Genomic DNA, 24,433 nt, shown 5'->3' on the forward strand with positions numbered 1-24,433 from the left:
GGGCACCAAGACTGCAGTCCAAGGTTGGGGAAATGGTTGTGAAAAACAGAAGACCTTGAAGAATTGTTGTCTATGCTGAGCAGGTTATTAGAGTCCCAAGACACAAGACCGCCATGAAGAAACAATAGACACTAAAAGACTAAACAACGGTTGTGAGATGAAAAATAATGCAGATGTAAACTATGATAAAATCAGAATACTAACTAAAAAAAATTGGAGATTATAGGGCAGAGAGAGATGGGCCATAACGATCTGGATGCGAGTGGGACGACTCAGAAACGGTAGGAGTCAACGTGAGCAGCCAACACTAAAAGTAAGATAAGGAGGGGACATGAATGTGGTACCCGAGCTACTTGGCCGGATAATGATTCGTTTCTTGTGACCAATTTGATGCAAAAGAAAATGCCATTTAATGCCAACTATACTGCTTAATTGTTTTAACTTTGTTGTTGAAGCAAACAATTATGTTAAAAAACTCACCAGGAAATTCATGTCAGGTCAGCAAATGAATTGTAAGGTAATGGACTGGATTGCCTAGGCAATTGTTTGCAGCATTAATTTTCTTCGCTAAACAATTGCAGCTATCCCTCCCTTAGAGAACCAGCCCAGCTTACGCTCAGAAAGTTGTAGGTCGCCTCCCCAACGAGTCTGTTGGCAGTTTTAAGCAGGTAGGCCCTGTTGGGTGCGTTGATTGCAGAAATAAGTTCCTGGAAACCACGATGGATGTTATCTTTTTCAAAATCCGCTTCCTGTCGGGTCACCAGAAAAAGAAAAGTTGCACGTTACACAGATTTTCTACAGATTAACACATTGTTGCATCTACATGAAGATTGGCTACTATGTCTCAAACGTAGTAGTTAGTGTGAAATGGGAATCCTATTTTGTCTTTATTCCGACGCATGATAGAATTTACCGATTAGAACAATATATAGCTATATAATGTGTTAGTTCTTCCTAATAGTTTCAACATTTCTTAGAGGTGTTTTTTCCTTAATCATCATCTGAGGTGCCAGGATACTATTAACTTTCCCCTCGTACCATTCTAAATTTGGTAAAGTGAGAAATTTATGTCCAATTTTCCAGCTTCCAGTAGTTCTTTTGCAGCATCAAAAGTGAATTTTAGTAATTTGTTGACATCGATAAAATATCAAATATGATTTTTGTTATCACAAAACATCAATGACATGCAAAAAGAAGTAGACAAAATAACATTTGCGCCTAATATATAAAATATAGCTAACTTGGTGTGTAGCACCACCCAAGGAGTATATCATTATCTGGCCTGTGGCAAGTTATTTAGCTAGATGTTCCTCTCTTCCATAAAGTTGAACACATATGGTACTGACGTTTTATCTACTTTGAGTTGTGTTAATGTGACCTGAAAACATTGTTATGGGATCGCTGCAGGTTATATCAATCGCATGTTCAATCAAAACCTGGGCAGGGCTGTTATTCATATGGTTATTTACAAGGGCACTGGTTAACCCAGTGGTGTCTCTAGGAATAGTTGTGTGTATGGGTGGGGAGGGGCAAGGAGGGGTATGCAAGTATATAAGACCACTAGGCCATTTTACTGCCACCTGCAGTCACTAGCTGTCATTGTTGTTGCACTGTGATACATCATGGATAGAAATATAACGAAACAGATATTAAAGGTTAGAAGTTGCTGACAAACTCATCTAAATTCCTATCTTCCTGTCTCCTGCAACCTCAAAGATTCTACTTGGTCTTCTCCTCTGCTTTGCTCATGGACATCTGAAGCTGCAGCTTTTACCATACAATGTTAAAGAAAACACAAATACATTATCCCATGAACATCAAAGGAGCGTTCTTTACAGAGAGGGGCAGCTAGAGGCTGCTTAGGGGTATCAGTTTGAGTCTATGGGATGAGAATAAGGCAGAACCGCTCCCCTCTAGTATGTAAAACCCATACAACGTTGCATTCAGCAAAACAAAAACATGTCTGTACTCACATCAGGAACCAAAAGCGAAAAAGTACCATGCAAGTGGCAGCAGTTAATATCTTGCATTGAACCATCTTCGTAAAGCAAAATAGAAAGGAGTTGTGTAGTTATTTGTTGGTGAAAAATAAATGCAAAAATGTCACCCAAGTTGGAGGGGATTTCAGTTGTAATTTTGTGTCTTTAAAGTATGTGTGATGCACTGATCTGTACATGTTTTGGGTTACTCTTGAGCCTGATACATTTGTCACACCCAAATGAAGGCCCACAGGCGCAATTACAGATATTAGAGGATGGGGCCTACCCGCTGGAGCAGTCAAACTTGAAGCTGGGGAACTGGGCTCAAGTCTTGGCAGGAACGCTCAACATCCTGTGATTCTGGGCAAATCACTTAATCTTCCTGTGCCTAACAAAATTAATGTGTCCATCTGTAATGTGACTGGTGCTCATGTAAATCGCTCTGATACCTTCGAGTTTGCGCTATATAAAACTCCCAGAAAAAAAAATAGTGTTTAGGTCAGTAAAGAATTGATAGAAATCGGGGAGAGAGAGAAGGAGCGGGCGCAGGGCTCTACTCCCTCAAAGGTGAGAGGGTCAGACCTTCATTTCCTTGACTAAAAGCAACATTGTGTCAACATAAGGTCAAGCCCTTAGAAGGAAAATGCTGCTACAGGTACACATGTATGTAGCTAGCAGTAGATCACAGTTCCTGAGATGATTGTGGTAGTAATGTGAGGTTGCTAGATAAGTTGAATGCCTCATCCTAATTTTATATATCTTGTATTGACTTCAGGAGGTGCTGCTTATTCCATACGTGAATCTGGTCCTGTGTTGGACTTCTTGTGGGGTGATGAAGAGTAAAATAGAAGGGACCTGCCAGTACGCTGAAGATGCAATATGATTGGTTGACCTGTACTTAAAAGAAGAGTGGGATCAGGAGTACATATTTGAAATCATTTGCTTGAGTCACTCCATCAGGGGCTGTAACTTTTATACTTTTAAAACACTTTCAACGTCTTTCTCTTACCCCAGAGTAAGTGCATACCCGTTGCAGCCCTTGTGGGGTGGAGATGAGCGAATTAGAGAGCAGATGTTGGATGTTGGTGGCATCCTTTAACCTGTATTTTAAATAGGGGTGGGCGGAATGTTTCTTTCTGCCTGCAGAATTGGCGGAATTTTGCAACTCCACATTACTCTTGTGACACATAGTTCTGGATAAATTCCACCAATTGCTGTGTGGCAGAATTATTTTCCCGCTAGGCTCCAGAATTGCTAATTGGCGAGCGTAAGTGGGATTTGGCAACTGCTAGCATAATTTTCCAAAGTGGGCGGTTGCTGGTGGTTGCAAGCAGTTGTGGTCAGAGGGCTGCTTCTTGAGTAGATTTTGCAGCTTGACTCAAAGTAGACTTGGTGCGCCCCGGTTTAAACCTGTGTGCTCAAGACTATAAGAGTATAAGTATTGAGCACATCACAACAGCAGCCCCCTGGGAGCTTGATTTTCTAAGGCTTTAACTCCTTACACCACTAAATTTTAAATTTACCCCATCTTGTGTTCTATATATGGGGCCATCTCCCATAATTTTACAACAACAGTTCCAGCAAGGGAATGGTTGGTACTAACCAGGGATCAGTAATTAGGAAATGTCAGGAGGTACTGAGATTGATGAGTGTGTTTTAGGCCAGAATATGTGTCTCAAGTTAGGAAAGATGTATTAAACCTAGGCTGTTCTGTTTTCAGAGTTTATTTATTGTGGATTTCAGTGGTGTTTTTACAGTGTTTTCTAAACGTTTTGACATCAGTCCTTATCAGTGTATATTCAGCAGCCTAACCCCCAAAATAGACAAAAACGTTATTTTTCCAATGTTTACAAAACATGCTATCTTTTGCATTGATTGTTTAAAAGCACATCTTTAATTTATAGGAGAACAAATGCAGGATATGTAGTGGCTTCCCATTAAGAGTATGTCCAATGGACTTATGTTATACTATTTTCAGCATAGAAAGCCTGTGTATTGTATGCTCACATCTCATTACCCTCTCTCACATCTTGTAAAGGCCTCAAAAATTCAGCACAGGAAAAGAACGTCAAATGTTCCCAAAACGCCTCTCTCTGAAAGGCACTGTCTTCTTTTAACACTCAGATAACAGTTTGGTCCAGAGGGTGGAAAGGGGATGGGGATTGAAAGAAGAGACAGTTGTCTTTTCTACTTGCTCGCACCTTTGTTCTTCTCAATTTTGTTAAAATACTATTTTTCTTGAAGAACCATGAAAGGGTCTCTCTGTAGTTGTAAAACAACATTCCACATTACTCTACTTTGATATCTTACGTAACAATAACAATAAATGCAGTTCATAATAAATGTTACAGCGAGTTTTACGACTGGCAACTTCTCCTCGTTCTATTTGATTATTATTAAACTGGTTAAGTCATTGGATAATCTTGACAACTAGATTCTCTTCATATGTACATTTTACTCTATACAATATGTCATTATTAACAATCTTTTTCTTTCTCTTTTTAAGTACTTGCATGTTTCTCTTCAAAACTTGGAAGACCGAAGAACACAACTCTGGATTTCAGGTAAATTCTAAGGATTTCTCTTGTCTTATTATTGTGCCTTCATAGTTTGTGTCATTTCTTTTCAGGCTAGTCTTATTTCGTTCGTCTCATGCAGACTAGCATTTATGGCTTGTGCTGACACTTCTTAGGAGGCGGGGAAAAGGCTAGGGAAGTCAATTCACTTATTATCTTTTTCTATGGAAGAACGCATGCTCTGAGCTGAAACACTGCGTGCTTCGACCAAGAATCTGCCCTTATGACCCATCGAAACTCAGCAACTTAAAGGAGAGACACTAGTTTACATTGAAACGTGGGGGAACCAAATGACAGTAAGACGTCGACTCTACCCTGACTAAACGTTTGTGACAAGAACTAAGTACACTGTTGCTCTTTCGAATTTCTCAAGTTAAGTGCGGTAAACTGAGAGCGAGCGTAGAACATTCTATTGCAGCCTCTAGTTTTGCAACACTGGAGCGTAAACCAGAGAGCAGGATCTTGTCGCCATCTTGGAATTCTGAGAATTCCATTCCATCCTCCTCTCCAACAAACTACGTTTGTCTTCATTTTAGGTTGTAACCCAACCTTGTGAGTTACTACATTTACCAAATGGCTTCTTGAGCGACTAAGTATCTGTTGAGTTCTGACACATCTCATTATTTCTCACATTCACACTGCTAGGACTCTATTAATAGTTCAAAAAGTAAGAGTTGGTCTATATTCAAATGTTTTACTAAACAAATTCCTGGATACAGTTGGGAGTCTTTCATCTCCTTATTGAATATCATCACATCTTCGAGGGGGGGGGGGGGGGGGGGGGCGAGGTTAACCCTGCCAACAGCATAGTACCTTGTGAAACCTTTACATGAAACGTGAAATGTGAAACATCATCCTTTCATCATGCTCACCACAGTTTTTCTGCACTTTTTGGCTGACTACATTAAGATGGCGCTGCTGTTGTGTCACACACACAACAAACAATTGAGGAAGGGTCTAAGGGCGGGTTTACCGACCAACCAGGTAAGTGCCCCAAACACAATATTATAACAACAAATAATGCTGCTGTTGTGTGACATTCATAGCTCCAATGTGTCCCCATGACAAACGTCTTGCTTTCAGTCAGCCCTGACCTTTTAACAGACATCACATTGTTATCTGGGACTTGAAATTATGCTATTAACATTGTAACTACTGGCTCCAAAACCCCAGCAGTAAAGTGCAGTTAGGTTTGTTGAAGATATCACATGTAAGATTGGGACCTTGAAGATGGCGGCGTGAGCGGACGTGCTTTGCTGAGCTCCCGCCGCCGGCCACCGAATCTAGCACGATCACAGCACCTACCCGGCCGTGACCGGTCCTGAGAAACTTCTGGCGCCGACGGCGCAGCAGCGGTGATCTGCTGGTCCGGTCCTGGGCCCGGGGACGGCCGGACCCGTGACCTGTCGGACTGCGGAGGCGGCGACCGTTGGGGCCTGGTGCGCTCAGAGTGCCGAGAGCGCGGCCGACAACGAGGCCGAGGTGGGCGGAGCCACAGCGCCGTCCGAGAACGCACGGAGCAGGCATCGGCTGAAGCGGCGGGTCCGGCCCGCGCGGCAACGCGCGAGGCTTCCCACGGCTCTGCGTGGAAGCTACTGCGGACCTGCCGGCCCCAGCACACGGTGGAAGCAGACATTGCCCGGGCTGTCGCCGGCTCCCATCGCCGGACCTGGTGCCCCTGGAATCCCGGCCTGCAGCTCTCTGCAAACGGAGGTACGGGGGGGGGTTGGGACAGTGGTACCAGGCGCCCCCCCCCCTCGCCACACACACGCGACCCGGCCCGCCAAGCCAAGGCTCCATCAGCGCGTTAGGCGCGCTCACCGGCTGCAGCCCGTCGCGCGAGGCCGGAGCTTCACTGGCGCGTGAGGGGTGATTGCCTGCGGCAGCCCGCCCTTTTTTGGCGCACCGGCACTACAGCTCCCCCCCTCCTGGACCACTGACCGGCGCGACGACGCGGAGGCGTCTGGGGTCTCACCGAGCACAGAGCCACCACGCAAGCGGGGAGCCTGTCCACGTAGCCTGCACTGCTCCCACTCCACAGGCCCCTGCGGCGACCCCGACACTGGCCCGGGCCCCCGAGGCACAAGGCGGGCCCATCCCGCACCTGGTTGGCACCCCTTGGCGGAACCCGCTCACCCATACCCACGCGGCGGAGGCCGCACTGCGCTGTGGGCACCGGCTGGACTCGCAGAGAGCAAGCGCAACGCACCGCCATCCCCAGACTGGGCGCCAGGAGACACAGCGGCGTCGGCAGCCTGGGCCTGCGGTCCAATACCAGAAAGCTACTGGACAAGAGACGCCACACGGACCATGTCCACCGCCAGGACGCGGAAGGACCGCTCCATCGCGGACCTCTTCACCCCCGGCGCTCTGGGGAAGAAGGCGGACACCTCAGCGGCCAGCCAACGCGGGGGCGCCGAGAAGAAACAACAGGCCTCGCCAGCCCAGGGGCAGCCGGATGCTGAGGGCCCAATCACGCGCTCCTTCCTGGAGTCACTCTTCATGGGACTTCGCGAGGACATTCAGGACTTAAAGAAAGAACTCCAGGACGAGATAAAAGAGGCGCGCCGCGATACCGACGCCATTGGTGAGAGAGTGGCGGAGCTGGAGACGAAGAGCGACGCACGGGACATGGAGATTGAAGCACTGCGGCAGGAACTGGCGCGCATTCACGACCAACAGGTGGACCTCCAAACACACGCCGAAGATTTGGAGAACCGCTCCAGGCGGCACAACATAAGGATCCGGGGGGTGAAGCACTCCCCTGACACGGAGGACCTCTTCCAGTTCACCCGGGAGCTGTTCAACCACATCCTGGGACGCCCGTTGGATACACCCCTGGGCCTAGATAGAGTGCACAGAACGGGCCCGCCTAGAGCGGCCACAGCTCACCCAGCGGACATCCTTGTGTGCGTCCAAGACTTCCGCACCAAGGAGGAGATCCTAGCTAATGCGCGCAGGATGGCGCCGGTGTCCTTTGGCGCGCACTCCCCTGCCCTCTATCAGGACCTCGCAGCACTGACCCTGGAGAAGAGGCGCCTCTTCCGTCCTGTCACGGCGGAATTGCGGAAACGCAACATTTCATACAGCTGGGGGCACCCCTTTCGCCTTGTGTTTAAAATGGGCAATAACCTCCACCAGATACGCTCCCTCAAGGAGGCCTGCGCCCTTCTGGACATTGAGGAGCCGTCGGAGGCCGAGAACCCCGGAGCGGGGGTTGCACCCAATGAGGACACGCCGGGAAAATGGCGGCAACAGCGGAGGCGACACAGGCCGCGACGCCCCGCCACCAAAGAAATAACAGAGGGCCAACGAGCGGCGGTGGAGACGGTCGCGCAGGGCCTGGCGAATAAAGAGCACGATTGAACTCTACCACGGTCACACGGCGCTACCAGGACATGACCTGGCCGGGACGATTCACCCCGGCGGCGGGGGCGAAGCCTCGCTGACCCGCGTTGTGTCTGCGCCGTCCCCTTGATGGCTGACCCACGTGGAGAGGCGCGGTACCCGACATCGCCGTCGCCATTGCCCACACACCAAGTGTATCCTTCACCACGGGTCCAGCGGACTTTCACCTGGACCTGGGACTATGTTGATTCGGACTTCTTTTTGGTTGCAGGGGCGGAGGGTGGGAATGGGGGGGGGATTCCATCGGTGCTTGCACCTGTTAAGAGAATCGAGCATTGCACTATTGGGGTTTGGGGGGAGGGGGGAGCGGCACCAGTTGGGGTTGGGGGGGAGTTGGGGGTAGAGGGGGGGGGTTGGGGGTTCTCCTTGGAGGTTGGGGGGGACAGTTGGGGATGGGGGGGTGTTGGGGGGGGGTAGGGGAGGGGCGGGTGGGCTCTCCTTGTCCAGGGGATTGTGACATCATGGTAGGAGTCGGTAGGACCCCCTGCGCAGCGTCTCTTGCAGCCTGTTGGTCTGTGGCGGCCACCTCCGGGTGGGGAATAGCATCTCCCTTGTTACCCCAGACATGACACGTCACCTAACGGTGCTTTCGCTCAATGTGCGAGGTCTTAATAGCCCGAATAAGCGCAAAGCAATCCTCTCCTGTCTCGAGCGCTCCAAGGCGGATATCTGCCTCCTCCAGGAGACACACCTTGTTCGCAGCGATCAGCACAGACTCAAGTCACGCGCCTTTCCCTGGCAGTTCTTCTCCTCCTCCCCGAAGAAAACGGCGGGGGTGGCGATCCTAGTGGCTAAATCCTTCGAGGGGAGGGTCCTCCAGAAAGAGGCCGAAATTAAGGGGCGACTTCTGCTTTATAGCTTCCAGGTTGCGGGCCATACCTTGCTAGTGGGCTCAGTCTATGGCCCGAACGAGGGACAGGAACGGTTTTTGCATACGGCACTAGAGTCCGCTACATCCACCACACGCACACACTTGTTGTTAGGGGGGGACCTTAACATTGTTTTTCACAACACGGCGGACCGCTCAGGCCAGAGATCCGGGCAGGTGGGAGCACTCACTGCAGCAGGACACACACACGTGGCGGACCTGGGCCTCATAGATTTATGGCGACACATGCATCCCCAGACCACAGCATACACGTACTACTCGGCGGCACACAAGACGTATGCGCGGCTGGATTATTTCCTGTGCTCTACTCAGCTAGCGCAGCAGGTCGAGGAAGTGGAGATTCTGCCGGCCGCGCTCTCGGATCATTCCCCAGTTGTGACGACACTTCGCATAGGCGCCATGCCAGCTCCGCAACGACACTGGAGGCTGCGAGACGGCCTCCTGCAGTTGCCCGACACCCAAACACGCCTCACTGCTGCGATCGACCGCTTCCTGGAACATAACGCCAATGATGACACCTCGAAGGCCACTCAGTGGGCTGCCCTCAAGGCGGTCCTCCGCGGGGAACTCATCTCCATAGCCACCGCCAACAACAGGGACAGGGCGCTGAAGCGTGCCGAGCTTACCCAACGGGTGGCGGAACTAGAACAGATGCACCAGCGCACGGGAGCAGCGAGGGCATGGCGCCAACTATGCGCCGAGCGGAAAATGTTGGCGGCTTTGGACCAAGACGTAGCGGAATACGCCGCTATGCGCCTTAAGCACGCCTATTATACCGGGGGTGACCGATGCGGAAAGCTTCTGGCGAGCAGACTACGGGCGCAAACCCAACGACAGCAGGTGCGATCCCTCCGGTCGGCTGATGGCAGCCAGATCACGGAGGACGCGGCGATTGCGGCGACCTTTGGCACCTTTTATGCGGCGCTATACGACGCGGACCACCTGGACCCACTCGCCTGCCCGGCATACCTGCAGGGCGCGGAGCTCCCCTCCCTCAACCAAGCCCAAGCGGACTTCTTGGAACGGCCCATCGGCCTGGAGGAAGTCATCTCTGCTATTGCCCGCCTCAAGGTGGGGAAATCCCCGGGGCCCGATGGCTATACCGCGGCCTTCTACAAAACCTTTTGCCAGCAGCTTGCCCCCCTCTTGCGCGACCTGTTTAACACCTTTGACACGCCTGGTGCCATCCACCCCGACTTGCTGGAGGCGTCCATCTCTGTCATCCCCAAACCGGGCCGCGACCCGGCGGCGTGTAGCTCATACAGGCCCATCTCGCTGCTGAATGTAGACTTGAAGCTCTACACGGGCATTCTAGCGGGTCGCATTGCGCCTTACATGCAGCAGCTGGTAGACCCTGACCAAGCGGGCTTTATTCCCCAACGGCAGACTAGCGATAACACCAGGCGAGTGTTGCACCTCATTGAGGCCGGGTCGCGCACTAAACCGGGCTGCATGCTCCTCACCATTGACGCGGAGAAAGCATTCGACAGAGTGCATTGGCCCTACCTCGACCAGGTCCTCCGCCACTTCGGTTTTGGCGAGAAGCTCCGCCACCGCATCTTCAATTGCTACCGCCGGCCCAATGCCACGGTCAGGGTGAACGGCCACACCTCCCCGAGGTTCGACATCGGCAGAGGCACGCGCCAGGGCTGCCCCCTGTCGCCGCTTCTATTCGCCCTATACATGGAGCCGATGGCTCAGAGGGTACGGCAGCACGCGCTCATATCTGGTATCAAATTCGGTGCCGATACGCATAAGATCAGCTTGTACGCTGACGACGTCCTGCTATCTCTCACCAACCCTATGCAATCCCTGCGTGCTCTCTTTGTAGAGCTCCACACCTTTGCCCTAGCCTCGGGTTTCAAAATCAACGAAGCTAAATCTGAAGCCCTGAACATCTCCCTGACTCCAGACGTGGTGGCCGAGATTAAATCGGAATTCAAGATACAGTGGTCGGACGCAACCGTCCCGTACCTGAGCGTCCGCCTGGCTCCCTCCGTCAGGAGTACCGCACGAGTCAACTACGGGGCCCTCACACTTAAACTTCGGGAGCAGCTCCGGCGTTGGAAGCCGCTCACACTGTCATGGCTCGGCAGAATTGCCGCAGTCAAAATGACTCTGCTGCCGCAGATTCTGTATTTGTTTCAGACGCTCCCCTTGAACCCCCCGCAGGGCTGGCTTCAACAAACCCAATCGGACCTGTCACGGTTCATTTGGAACGGCCGGCGGCCTCGGTTTAGGCACGCTCTCGCTACCCTACCCCCGGCGAATGGGGGGGTCGGCGTACCCGACCTCACCCTGTACTTTCAGGCAGCGCAGCTGCGCACCTTCGTAGAATGGTTCCAGCTGGAGTCCGGCAAACACTGGCTCTTCCTGGACCAAGCAGTGGCTGGCCGTACCCTCCAGGGCGTGCCTTTCCTGCCGCGCCGCCACCGCCCCCCTAACCTGTACGCCTCTGATATCACTAGCACCGCCCTGCGAGTGTGGGACAGAGTGGCCGTGGCCAAGGGGCTGACCTCCTTCCCCTCGCCTATGACTCCCATCTTTGAGAATCCGGACTTCTCGCCGGGCCTGGTCCCCGGATCATTCACGACGTGGCGGACGACGCCCTGTAGAGCGGCGGGACACATGTTCGACATCAAGGGGGTCCTCCCGTTCCAGCAGGTCAAGGCGGATTATGGCGTGGCCGAATCGGAACGCTTGCAATATCTGCAGGTGCGCCACTGGGTGCTCCAACCCTCGGTCAGGCCTGGGGCCCAACGGCACCTCACACCCTACGAACGGTGGCTGCTGACGCGCACCTCCGACAAGAAATTGATTTCAGACCTTTATCAACAGCTACTCCTCACCCAGGCACACACATACAACGCAGGTCAGGCCCGGTGGGAAAGGGACCTGGGGAGACAGCTCACTAGGAAAGAGTGGGAGGGGGTGTACCATAGGGCCAGACACTCGGCGCACCACACCGGGCTCACAGAGACATTGACTAAGGTAGCCATGTACTGGTACCACACCCCTGAGCGACTTCATCAATGGGATGCCCGGGTAAGCGACAGGTGCTGGAGGGGATGTGGGGAACAAGGGACACTGGAACACCTGCTGTGGAGCTGTAAGGCGCTGCGCCCCTATTGGGACCCTATCCTGGATCTTATTGACGCACACCTGGACACTCAGCTGCCGCGATTCCCAGCGTACATTATTCTAGGCCTCCCGAACGCCCTCATGTACCCCCTGAAATCCTGGAGAGGCCGCTTGATTGCTCTGGCACTTGGGGCTGCAGTCCAAAACATTGTGGCCCACTGGAGGGCGACTCAGGCCCCGCAGCAACTGGGGTGGCTTCACCGGCTATGGGCGATCCTGGGCATGGAGAAGCTGTCACTGGCGGCGGCAGGGAGGGGGGCGGACTTTGCGGAGCTCTGGCGGCCATTCCTCACTCTGCTTACTGGGGAGTTTCGGGAGGTGAGCTGCCCGCGCTACCTGCGCCTGCTACGACTGGCAGAAACACCTCTCCCGGATCCCAAGACGCACACCCGTAAGCGCACAAGCACTGCGCGCGCAGCACCACCTGATTGTTAAGCAGGGACCACATCCGTTAGATTACGCCCGGAAATGGACAAGGAGAGGGGAGGGTTAGGGTGGGAAGGGTAGGGGGGTTGTTTACGGTTCTTTGTTTTATGAATTGCACTAGCTCTGATCAGCTTGCACCGTTGTAGCACCTCTTAAGACGCGGCCGGCCCAGTGGGGTTGTAGGCGGCTTGCTGTGTTAATACACGATGTTCCCGCTGGCCCCGTGTTGGGTGCCAGTGTGGTCGCTGACCTAGGCCTCCCAGGAGTGGGGTCGGCTCTACAGATGTCTCGGAGGTGCATTTCATTGCCTATGCTCAATAAAATATTTAATCCATAAGATTGGGACCTTGCACTTTGAACTTTGTTGGTGTGTGGAAAGACTTGTATCATGTTTTCACCACTTACCCAGGTGCATGGTAGCAGCACACTTTTCACAGGTACCTGTGACTACATCTTACATCAAATATGTAAAGCTTGGGATGTTTGGCTGTTGATCTGCTATAAATACTGGCTTGTTAAAAGAAGAGGGGCTTGATGTATCGAAGTATTTTACCCATTTGGTGTCTGTGCGTAAATGTGACAGTGCATATTAGCCAAGATTCTTATGAGCCAGATATTTCACCAGTCAGTGAAAGAATGAAACATTTCCAACATCTTACATCAAATATCTAAAGCCTGGGATGTTTGGCTGTTGACCTGCTATAAATACGGACTTGTTAAAAGAGGGGCTTGATGCATCAAAGTGTTTTACCCATTTGGTGTCTGTTCGTAAATGTGACAGTGCATATTGGCCAAGATTCTTATGAGCCAGCTATTTCACCAGTCAGTGAAAGAATTAAACATTTCCGAAAGAAAATACATGATTTTAATGTTCCCAGATTCTCTTCAGTTTAAAATAATTAGACCAGACCCAAAACATGCTTCTAAACCCTGCACCTTCAATCCAAGCACACAAAACTGGAGGAAACCAAAGGAAGAAGAAACACTATTTATTTCCCTAACACAACATCCCTAAACATGAAAACTAAAGCAGAGCAGTCTTTCTTGCTGTTACCTTGTATATCAAAGTTACATTGGGTTTTTCCCTTTGGAGAGAAATTAAAATTACTCTTTCTCTCTCGCAATCCTTTCTTTGAATGGCATTTTATTATGTGTAGGTGTTTATCGGTGTTTATATGTTTATACTGACGAGGGCCATTTCCATCTCAGTAGCATTTTTATCAGTTATTATAGGTTTAAACCTAAAACAGGATAGCTTAATTAAACCACAGTAAAAACTTTGAGCAGCTAAGTCATGTCCTGGTATTGAACAATCTTACATTAGAGGATATTCTCCCTATTGAATTAGCCACCATAAAAGATGATTCTGCTAGAGAACAAACCTTCACAAATTAAAGTTCAAGGGAAGTTGCTGATCTAGTTTATAAAAAAATGGTACCCCTTGGACAATGGGCATTTCAATCAACCATGAAGAAGTAAAAATACTGCCGCCTAGTGCTCATATGTCAAGATTTTAAGTTAAATCAGAGGGGTGTGATTTCTAGTTAGTCATGTGCCTCCAGATATTCAATGCAAAGGACAGCACTTGGAATGTGTAAAGTAGGCATAACTATAGACAGGAAGGGAATGCATATTTTTGCTCAGTCTTGATCAAAGAAAAGCTCAGGATTGGAGTTGGTTTTCTAATGCACATGCATGTAACACCAGACATTATTCCTTGCAACTACCGTGTTTATTGCACACCAAAAAAAAACATGAAATGTCCACATCCTGGCTAGTATACTTTAATGACATGGAATGTGGCAAGTATGAGAAAATTAGTTCAAAACCAGGTAACTGTATCCTTCTTGGTAAATTGAGACACTTGTTGTATGCAAGAGACATGGGGTCTCTTGAACAAAGCTCTTTGGGATCGTAATCCCTGCAAATTACAAAATTCCAGGTTTGCGACCACAAAAAAGAATGATGTGGTGGGATGTTCAATTTTGTGGCATGATGAGGAATTCTGTGTTGTGGATTGGATATGTGGTCTGTAGTGAAATTGTGTTGTGGAGTAGACATATGTGGTTTGGTGTGTAATTATGTGGTGTAGAATGGAATTGTGTCGAGATGAATCGTGCTGCATGGAACTGTGTGGTGATGAGTGAAATTATGTTGAGTGTAATTATGTGGCATGGTGTGGAGTGTATTTAGGTGGATTATTGGTATGTGGCGTAGAGTGTATTAATGTGGGATGCAAATATGTGGTATTGAGTAGAGTGTAATTAGTCTGAGTTTAATTATGTGGTGTGGAGTGGCATTATTATATAAATGCAAACCAAGGGAGGAAAAAAAGTAATTGCATCCAGCATTGGATTTCTAGAGGAAATTTAACGAAGCAGGTTATTGGTATTGCATGCGAGAGTGAATATTGGAAATTAGTGTGTCCAGGCAGCTTGACCCGCAGTATCTTTGCCTCTCCTTCAAATGTAGCACTGCGTGCTGCCGTAAAATGGAGCCGGAATTCAGTGTTGAGTATTGTAAATACAAATGCACTTCCCAGTGCATCAGAACAAGTATGCAGCCCTTGTCCGAAATCCTGCCTTTGAAAATGTGCAAGTTCCATGCAATGGATTGAACAAATTACCATGAGTACAGAACACATTAAATAAACATGTTTAACTTGCTCTTTTAGATTAGTTATTAATTATGGGTTTGTTGAAATGCTAGCCATTCACTTTGAGTGCAGTTTGTCACATAATTGCTGAATTCTGTGCATCTATGTTGTCGCTTCACTGGTATCTTTCAGTTTACTCAGAAAACAGCACATGAAATTTGATCTCGGTCTTTGAATGCACATAAAATGTGACAAGATAAGAGCAACATTTGCAGGCTTGTTTACAGAAACAAAGCTTGGAGCGAGTGAAAACATGAGCACTCATGTGAAGTGCTCAAAAACAAAGAAAAAAGTAGTTCCTAAAACACTTCCTAAAATGGAAGCAATGTATGATTATTAGTATTTGGTCCATGCTCTCGGGGGAGGGCAAAACATAGAAAGAGGCATGATGCATGCATGCATGGACAAATGGGGAGAAAGAACATGAGAGCGAAGATGAAGCCAGCAAATGGGTAGCTTAAAGGCGGACTGAAGTCCACATGTTGAAAACAATGTGTCTCTTTGGGCCTGCACATGCGATGTCTAGCCGAGACCTAATAACACTGGCTCCTTTGAGGAAAATGGGCTGCTTTTCTTTAAAAAAAATCTGTTTTGGAATGCAATCAGAGTTGGTGTTCAGCTGTCCCTTGCATGCCACCATCACTGTGATTTTAGTCAATCACAGAAGGTTTCAAATGTCAACCTCCTTAATGAATATTAGAAAAGCAGATCATTTTGCAAGCCCCCCTGTAGTATGGTATTTTTTTTTACTGAAATATTAGTACATAGATCAACTGGCAAATTACGATTACATTTGTACAAAGTTGTGCATAATTTGTAACCACTTTAGCCAATATAATAATTCAGGTTCATTGAGTATTAGCCTGCTCATGTTGCCCTATTACTCTTAGCACATTGTCTCAGCAAACAATGAAAGGAAATTCAGCCAGTCATCATATGACTTACAGTTTATATTTCATCAGCCCTCAGTGTTAAAGCATTATATCTGAACCACACTTCTTTGTGCAAGCATTTATTATTGATCGTTGATTGGTGGGTAAAGAAAATATTTCCATTTTAATACGAGATACTTTTTTTTAAAACAGATTTTATTCATCAAATGACACATATAAAGCAGGGTCTCTTTAACCCAGGGACATCGGCACAATAAGTATAAAGCTTCATGAATTTGAATTTTTAATAATGAGATCAAGGAAAAATAGAAAGCAATAGACATGAAATAAACTATATGCAAACCCCCCACCCAACAAGCCCCCTCCCCCGGTCACACTAATGGCCACCCAGTAAAGCCTAGCTATGCAATCAGCACCACAACCACTTGCTATAACACACACTTTTAGCGTCAGCACAGGGCAAACTGGATTCCTCCTCCCTGGATAAAAGTGATGACTCTTTTTGTGAGACCATTAAGGCACTGGGAAACCTCTTCCTAGTCCCAAGTAGGGACCGTTCCCTGGTAGAGAGCAAGAGAAGTAAGAGTAACCTGGGTTGGTTTACAAAAAAATGTAGGTGAAAAATAAGTGCACTAGTAGCTGCAGTTAAAAGTAAATCCCCGGTTCAGATCAGGTTGGCTAGGAAAGAGTATAACCAGACTATTCACGAGGCAAAGAAAGAATGGGAGGACCGGTACTGGTGTGATCTAAAAGAAGCCAGTGCAGGGAGGGACTCCAGAGGGTTCTGGAACTTAGTCATGGCCAGGAACAGACCGGATAATACTCTCATTACGTGCAATATCCCGGGCCAGAGTTAGTTTAATTATTTCTCATCCTTATATACCATCGCTCTGGAGGATAGTCAGGGGCAGCTCATGTCCCATTCTATTTCAAATGACCCGATAGGGGCACAACTAGGGCACCCCTTTACTCCAAAGGAAGTTGAGAATGTGATAAAAACCTTGGTGCCTTTTAAAGCAGATGGCCCGGATGGGATTCCTGGAGACCTGTTACGCGCTAATCTCACTGAGTGGGAGAGGCTAATATCTGCCCTACTCAATGCCATTAACAAAGGTGCGCCAGTCCCAGATTCCTGGAAAGGGGCGGAGGTTGTCCCTATCTTTAAAAAAGTGTGTCGGGACAACCCTGCCAACTACCGCCCAATAAGTCTTATTGACTCGTCACAGAAGGTTGCGGGAAAGTGGTTCTGGGGAGGGTGCTCTAGTGGGTGGACGATAACATCTTATCGGACTACCAAGCTAGTTTCAGGTCTGGTACGGGGACCATCAAACAGGTCTTTAGGCTGGTGCTCCTCTTTTGGAAGGTGGTTGTACTGGGCAAAAGCAGTCTTTATTTAGCGTTTTTAGATCTGAAGACTGCCTTTGACCTAGTGCCCCGGGAGGGGTTGTGGAGGGTACTGACGGAAATGGGGCTGCCTCTGTATTTATTGTCCCTACTGGTGAGGCTCCATACTGGCAATTTTGCGCAGGTGAGGTGGGGTATGCAGGGTCAGAAAACTGACAGGATTCCAGTGAATAGGGGTGTCCGCCAGGGATGTGTGCCCGCTCCTACTCTATTTTCTCTTTATATGAATGGAGTGGTTGAACATCTCTTAAAAAATCCATCTGATGCACCGTCCCTGGCGGGCAAGCGAATACCAACACTCCTTTTCTCAGACGACACCCTCCTCATCTCCAAGTCTCCCGTGGGCTTACAGAGCCTCCTGGACAGCTTTCAGGCCTTCTGTACGCAAAGGGGACTGATAATTTACACCGATAAAACTAAGTACTTGGTGCTGAACCCATCCAAAAAATGAGGTCGTCCACCGGCACTGAATTGTGTGCCCCTGGAGAGGGTCGCGGAATTTGATTATTTAGGCATCCGTCTTACAGACACCATGCACTAGAACTCGCACATCCAAAAGATGCTACTTAGCCAGAAAAGGGTAATGGGGGCCCTCCTAAAGGAGCAGCGCTCCTCTACAACCAAACCCATTGCCCCGGTTATTGTTATCTATAAAGCAAGAGGGGTGAGTGCGGCCCTGTACGGGGCGGAACTGTGGGGTACTTGCAATACTGAGCTGCTAGTTAGATCTGAGAATAAATTTCTAAAGGACTTGATGGCTCTCCCTCAGAGCACACCAACCTTACCTGTGCTCCGCTCGATTAGAACCCAGGCCTAACTCTGCCCGTTGCTCCTTTGGGCTCGGTTGTGGCGAGTCCCAGAACTGACCTCTTATGCGGAAGGCCTCTTGGAGGTTATGTCAATGCATGGTTGGTCTAAAATTAAGTGGTTAAAAGATGTCAAATTCCTGCTTAGTGAGTTGGGCCTCGGAGATGCCTGGGATTCTAGATCCGCTCCCCCTAAAGCTGTTCTTAAGAAGTTGTATTGGAGCTGGATCTCCAGTAAAAATAACTCTGAGTCGACGTATGGTAGAACCACCGTGGAGTTTTTGAGGATAAAGGATGTGGCCGGTTATGAACCATACCTTGACATTATCACAATCCCATCTGATCGGGCGTTGTACTTCAAATTTAGAGTGGGGACCCTCCCTGTAGGGGAACTGACCGTGCACTGGAAACCTCCACACCAGACCTCACCTTATTGTCCAGTTTGTTTGACACGAGTAGAGTTTGTTGCCCACATGTTGTTCGAATGCCCAGCATATGAAGCACCAAGACGGTGTTGGCTCAAACCAATTTGTAGAGAATTAGGTACTCGGCATCATATTGTGGCCCTTCGTATTTTGAGGTCTGATACCCGGGCCTCTTATGTGGTGTGTCTAAATTTTTTAAATGGGCATGGTCCATACGAACAAAAAGGCTTTCTTTATCAATTTAATGATCGTTTTAAAATTGTATAATTAAGGTTTAAGTGACTAATAATGAATATAAACTTGTAAATATGGTGGTTTTAATTGTGTTGTATAATGCTTTTTAAGATATTTTTTTATCGAAATAAAGTCAATCAATCAACCAATAATACACATAAGTGCAAGAGACTACAGCCTGCACCAGCAGGGTTATATTACGCTGGATGAAGGGGGCCCACTGCATCAACCGGCTCCAGCAGCAAGCCCTGGTAGTCTGCCCACCGCTTCAAAACTTTATAATGTTTCTACGGGCACCCTCTTGCAGTAAAAATAGAAAGTTCCAAGCCCATACAAAAGTCCAGACCCTTCTTCCAAGTCGACACTGATGGTGGAGCTAGTGCCTTCCACGTTCTAGCAATGTCCCTGTTCGCCAGAGTAAATCCGAGCAACATAAGATGGCGTTTATAAATGTTACCTCCAATTCCATCCATGACATGCAAAAGCACCAATTTCGGCGAATGGGGCGGGTCCAAGCCCAACACCTCAGAGAGGCAGGTCACCACCCCTCTCCAGAACCATGACAAGGAGAGACAGTGCTATAATATGTGCACCAAGACCCCCTCCTCCCGCTTGGATCTAAGACATACAGGGAGGGCCACCAGTACTGCCCTCCACAACCAGACCCGTGTGAAGTAGACCCTATAAAGGTATTTAAACTGGACAAGGCGCAGACGTATCACAATGGCTGCCCCCCACGGGGAGGCCAGGGCCTCCATCCAGTCCTCCTCATAAAGTGGGCCAACATTGCCCTCCCAAGCCCCTCTAAGCTTCTGCAGCATGGGGGAGCAGTGAGTCACCAGTGATTGGTAGATCTTAGATACTTTATGATTCTAAAAGGTCCCCTATAGATACCTTTGCTTCTATCGGGCTGAACTCTGCCAGTGACTCCAAGCCCTCCAGACTAGGGGAGAGGGCGTGTCAAAACTGGAGGTATTCATAAAATTGGGTTTTCCGCATTTGAAAATCTTTTCGTAGGTCTTGAAAGGACTTCAGAATCAGCCCCCGCATAACATCACCCAGGGTAGAGATACCAATGTTGTTCCAAACACGAAACCCTGACAGAGTAGCTAGTTGTGTCAGGTGGCCATTATTCCATAACGGGGTCTCCCGTGTCAGCGTGTTCCACCACCCCATCCTTCACAAGGCCTTTCACCCAAATTTGGAAAACTACCTGAGTCGCTGAAGGCAGGGATCTATGTATCAGTGATGAGTATAGAATTGTGTGTAGGGAGAGATCCCCCATAAGATGCCATTCTACAGCATAGGCAGGGTTGTCTCTATCCCCATACCACCACTCATTTAAGACCAGTAAATGTGAGGCCATGTAATATGAGAGTTTATCAGAGGTCGCCAGCCCTATGCAATACGTGGAAAGGAAGCATGTCCAGCTCCCCCAGCCCATAAAAATTGACCCAAAGCTGCGTTGACCTGCTGAACCATCTAGGGGGAATCAGGTAGGGGTAATTCTGCAACTGATACAGTAATCGTGGGAGAGAGACCATCTTGAAGATGGCCGATGGACCATATATAGAAAACGGCATATGAGACCATACCTTAAGATCTTCCCGGACACGTTCCCAGACTCGAACCAAATTATTTTCCCATGCCACAGAGGGTAAGTCTGATAAAAATACCCCGAGATACTTCATACCTCTGGTAACAACCCAAACCGAGGAGGCCCAGGTGCCCAGACCTGACGTAACCCCAGGAAGCCACAAGGTAAACTTGCTGAGCTTCAAGTAGAGACCTGATGATTCCCCAAAAATCTGCATAATACGAAGCAACCGCGGCCCCATCCGATTTACGTCCGTGAGAAAGAATAAAACATCATTGGCATATAATGCAATACGATCCGATAATCCATGCGCTCATTCAAAGCCAGTCACCTTCGCGTCCATGCGTACCCAGACGGCCAAAGGTTCAACTGCCAGTGCAAACAAAGATGGAGACAGGGGACAGCATTTCCGGGTACCCCGTCCAAGAGAAAAGGTGGAGGAGGTAGAGCCAGCAACACGTACCGATGCAGTAAGATCAGTATAAAAAAGGGACAGGTAGGACAAAAAGCACGGTCCATGATTCAACCTGCGTAACAGCGTGACTAGATATACCCAACTGAGGGAATCCAATTCCCTGTCCATATCTGCCAGCAAGAACGCCGCCCATTCACCATACCCCGGATGGCCGCAAATACTACCTGCGCCCGGCGAATATTATGTCGGGTCACTCTCTGGGGCATAAACCCGGCTTGGTCTGGGTGTACCAATGTAGTAATGTGGAACCGCAAGCACATTGCCAATGCCTTGGCCAATATTTTAGCTTCTACATTCAGGAGCGAAATGGGACGATACGAATCGTGCTGGTCTGGGGGTCTGCCTGGTTTATGGAACACCACAACCTCTGCATGTCGCCAATCCAGAGGAAGACACCCCTGCTCACGGGACTCCTCCACCACTATAAGGTAGTGGGGTACAAGCTGCAGAAAGTATTTCTTTAAAAAAATCACAAGGAAACCCGTTTGGCCCCGGAGCCTTACCAGAGTTAAGGTCACCAAGAGCTGCACCAAATATACCTCCACCGTGAGCTGGAGATCAAGCTCTGCACTCGCCTCATCGGACAGAGCCCGAGCCGGGAGGTCATCCGAAAACCGGCCTATCATGTCTTCGTGGAGACATTCTCTGGGGGCATACATCTCTGCAAAGTGGGTAGAGAAACTTTCAGCAATGTCCTGGGAATCTGTGCGAGCCTTCCATTCGGGCCCACTATTCTGGGGAGAGGCTGGGTATGGAACATCCCCTGACATAACCGATGAAGCATCTTGCTAGATTTATCCCCCCATTGATAGACCATACTGGGCGTTGCCAGCCAAATAAGGCTGGCCTCATCCATAAGAAGGGCTGCATAGTTCTGTTGAGCCAGCAACCACTGTTGCTGTACTTGATGACCTCTGACACCTCTACTGCGATGGTCAAGATCTGCAATATCAGCCTCTGCTTGTAACATAGTCTCCCTCTGAGTCTTGTGGGCTGCCACGCAAAAAGAGATATCTAAGCCCGCAGGGTTGGCTTCAGTGTCTCCCACAGAGGTTCGGCCCCAGAAACCGATCCCACATTAAGCGCCAATTATTGATCGAGCACACTCTCCAGACACTCTCTGTAGTCTGCCTTCTGGAGGCTCCACATTGAAATACGTCAGCTGAAGAGCTGTTTTACCCAACCCATCTTTATCGTAAGAGTAATCGACGAATGATCGGAGAGACCTCTCGAAAGAATATCCGCCTCCACCACCCTACCAGCTGCGGCTCGAGGGACAAACATATAGTTCAGGCAAGAGTAGGAATTGTGGACTGTGGAGAGATATGTGCAACCCTGAACATTCCAATGCATCCGGTGCCAAGGGTCCACCCAATCAAGCCCAGAAACCAACGAGGAAAGTTTTATAACTTGACGAGCAACCACACTCTCCCCTGGCCTCCAACGATCCCAGGAAACATCCAGAACATCATTCCAGTCGCCCCTAATTATGGACAGGCCATCCGGCATATCCGCCCATAATGACATAAGCTGTTCCACAAGGCCCCAAGAAAACAGAGGAGGTGCATAGACACAGCCCAATACCACTGGTTCGTCCCTGATCATGCCCTGCAGAAACAGGTATTACCCCTGGGTATCTGCCCACATCTTAACATGTGTGCATAGAACCTAGTGGTGAATCAAGATCACCACCACCCGGGACCCCAGCACAAACCCAAAATGGAACCCTTGTGCGTAACCATAGCGCCGGAGGCAGATCGCCCTTGAGCCCATAAGATGAGTTTCTTGTAGCATAAGTATGTTGGCATGGAACCTCTTGGCCTGCTGGAGGACAGCCCATCTCTTGATTTTATCTAATACCCCCCTGACATTCCAGTTCACTATTTTGAGAGGCCCAAGAGATGCCCGGGTGCCAATAGGTGGGTCGGCCATGGAAGACCCCGATGAGATACGCTGGTGCAAATGAAAGTATGAGGTGTGTGCATAAAGGCCTAACTATACTGTAGCAAAGTGTGACTTGTTGACAGAAACATAAACAACCCAACAACCCCCCCACCCTATTCTTCAATAACCATGAAACATCTGTCCTGGCGGGTGCTGCCCACGGATCCCAACAGGGAGTCCCGGCACACCTCGACCAATGGAACCCCAACTTACAGCCCAACATCAGCATGCACCCTCTCTATTGGAAGTCCAACAGAGAAGCCGGCCCTCACTGGGGCCCCTCTGATCAAAGCAACAATGTCAAAGTTACACAGGACTGCGATCTCCCATTCCAATTAGGATGGGGCTGTAGTCTGCCGGTAGGCTGAACGAGCCTGGAAGGACACACTGCAGGAGTGGGATCTAGAGTGTCTGCGATCTTTAAGCTTTGATTGAGGTTGCTTACGAGCAGCTTCACTGGATGAGGAGTTGGATCCCCTCTTTGGCGGTATATGGGGATGCAATCATACTGTCTCATCTGTCCACTGAAACACTTCCTCCGGCGAGTCAAAGAAATGAGTGCGGGGTCGATACACCACTCACAACCAGGCAGGATACAACAGAGTGTAGTTTAGGATCACAAAGTCGAGCCTTGACTGCCAAAAAGGACTGTCTCCGTTGCTGGACCAGCTTCGTGTAGTCCGGAAAGATCAATATACGCGAGTTATCAAATAGCAGCGGTTCCTTGGCCCTTACCTGTTTTAGAATGACATCCCGGTCATGGTAGTTCAGCAGCTTTGCAATTTTCGGCCTTGGACGGGCTCCAGGCGGAGGCTTCTACATAAGGGCCCTATGGGCACACTCAACCACGAAACAGCGGGACATGAAATACGGGGGAAGCCAGCTCCCCAGCCACACAGTAAGGAACTGCTCCATGTCTCCCCCTTTGCACCCTTCCGGGATGCCCATAAAGCGGAGGTTGTTACGCTTGGCCCGTCCGTCTTCTGCATCCTCCACGTATGTTGCAAGGCCCGCTGGGTTGTCTCGAAGGTAGCCACCGCTTCCTCAGAATAGCAACTTCGTCCTCCACACCAGAGATCTGCCTTTCAGTCTCCATGATATGGGCCACCCAGTTCGTCAGATCTTAGTGGGGGAGCATGACATCAGAGCCTACTGCCCCGATTTTGACATCGACATCTCTGGACTGCGTGATAGCAGCCAAGAGTGCAGCATTATCTGGTATGTCCGACACAGCCCCCTGTGCCCCTCCATGCACCGCAGCAGCAGCCCCAGGGCTGGTATGTTTGTCGAGGGTGCTCTGTTTGGCCCAGCCCCCACTCGTCTTGTCCTTCGTCATGGCGTCCATGGAGCCCTCCTATTTCTAGGCCACCCAGCACCAGACCTTCAGGCCGCTACATTCGAGGACCACACGCAAGTCTGCGTATAGGACAAGGTGTCACACCCCTGTGTACGTAATAGCTCTGACACGACCCCGCAGGTGTGAGGATAAGCAATGCAGGGGGGAGGCCCCGAATGTGGGTCCCGCGTGACCCGACCTGGATGCCGAGCGCGGGAACACCAGCAGGCTACAGTAGAGAAGT

General features: G+C 49.4%; 1 protein-coding gene across 3 annotated transcripts in view; it reads right to left on the minus strand.

Annotated features, from left to right (window-relative positions):
• LOC147722555 (leukocyte elastase inhibitor-like) overlaps positions 1-24,433 on the minus strand; it is an 89,485-nt gene that overhangs the window by 20,420 nt on the left and 44,632 nt on the right. For all 3 annotated transcript variants that reach the window (XM_086965089.1, XM_086965087.1, XM_086965086.1), the window contains exon 5: positions 615-749. In XM_086965089.1, coding sequence (XP_086821215.1) covers positions 615-749 — 135 coding nt within the window. The remainder of the gene's footprint in view (positions 1-614; positions 750-24,433) is intronic.

The sequence above is a fragment of the Lissotriton vulgaris genome, chromosome 4_1 (genome assembly GCF_964263255.1).
Source record: "Lissotriton vulgaris chromosome 4_1, aLisVul1.2, whole genome shotgun sequence".
NCBI lineage: Eukaryota > Metazoa > Chordata > Amphibia > Caudata > Salamandridae > Lissotriton > Lissotriton vulgaris.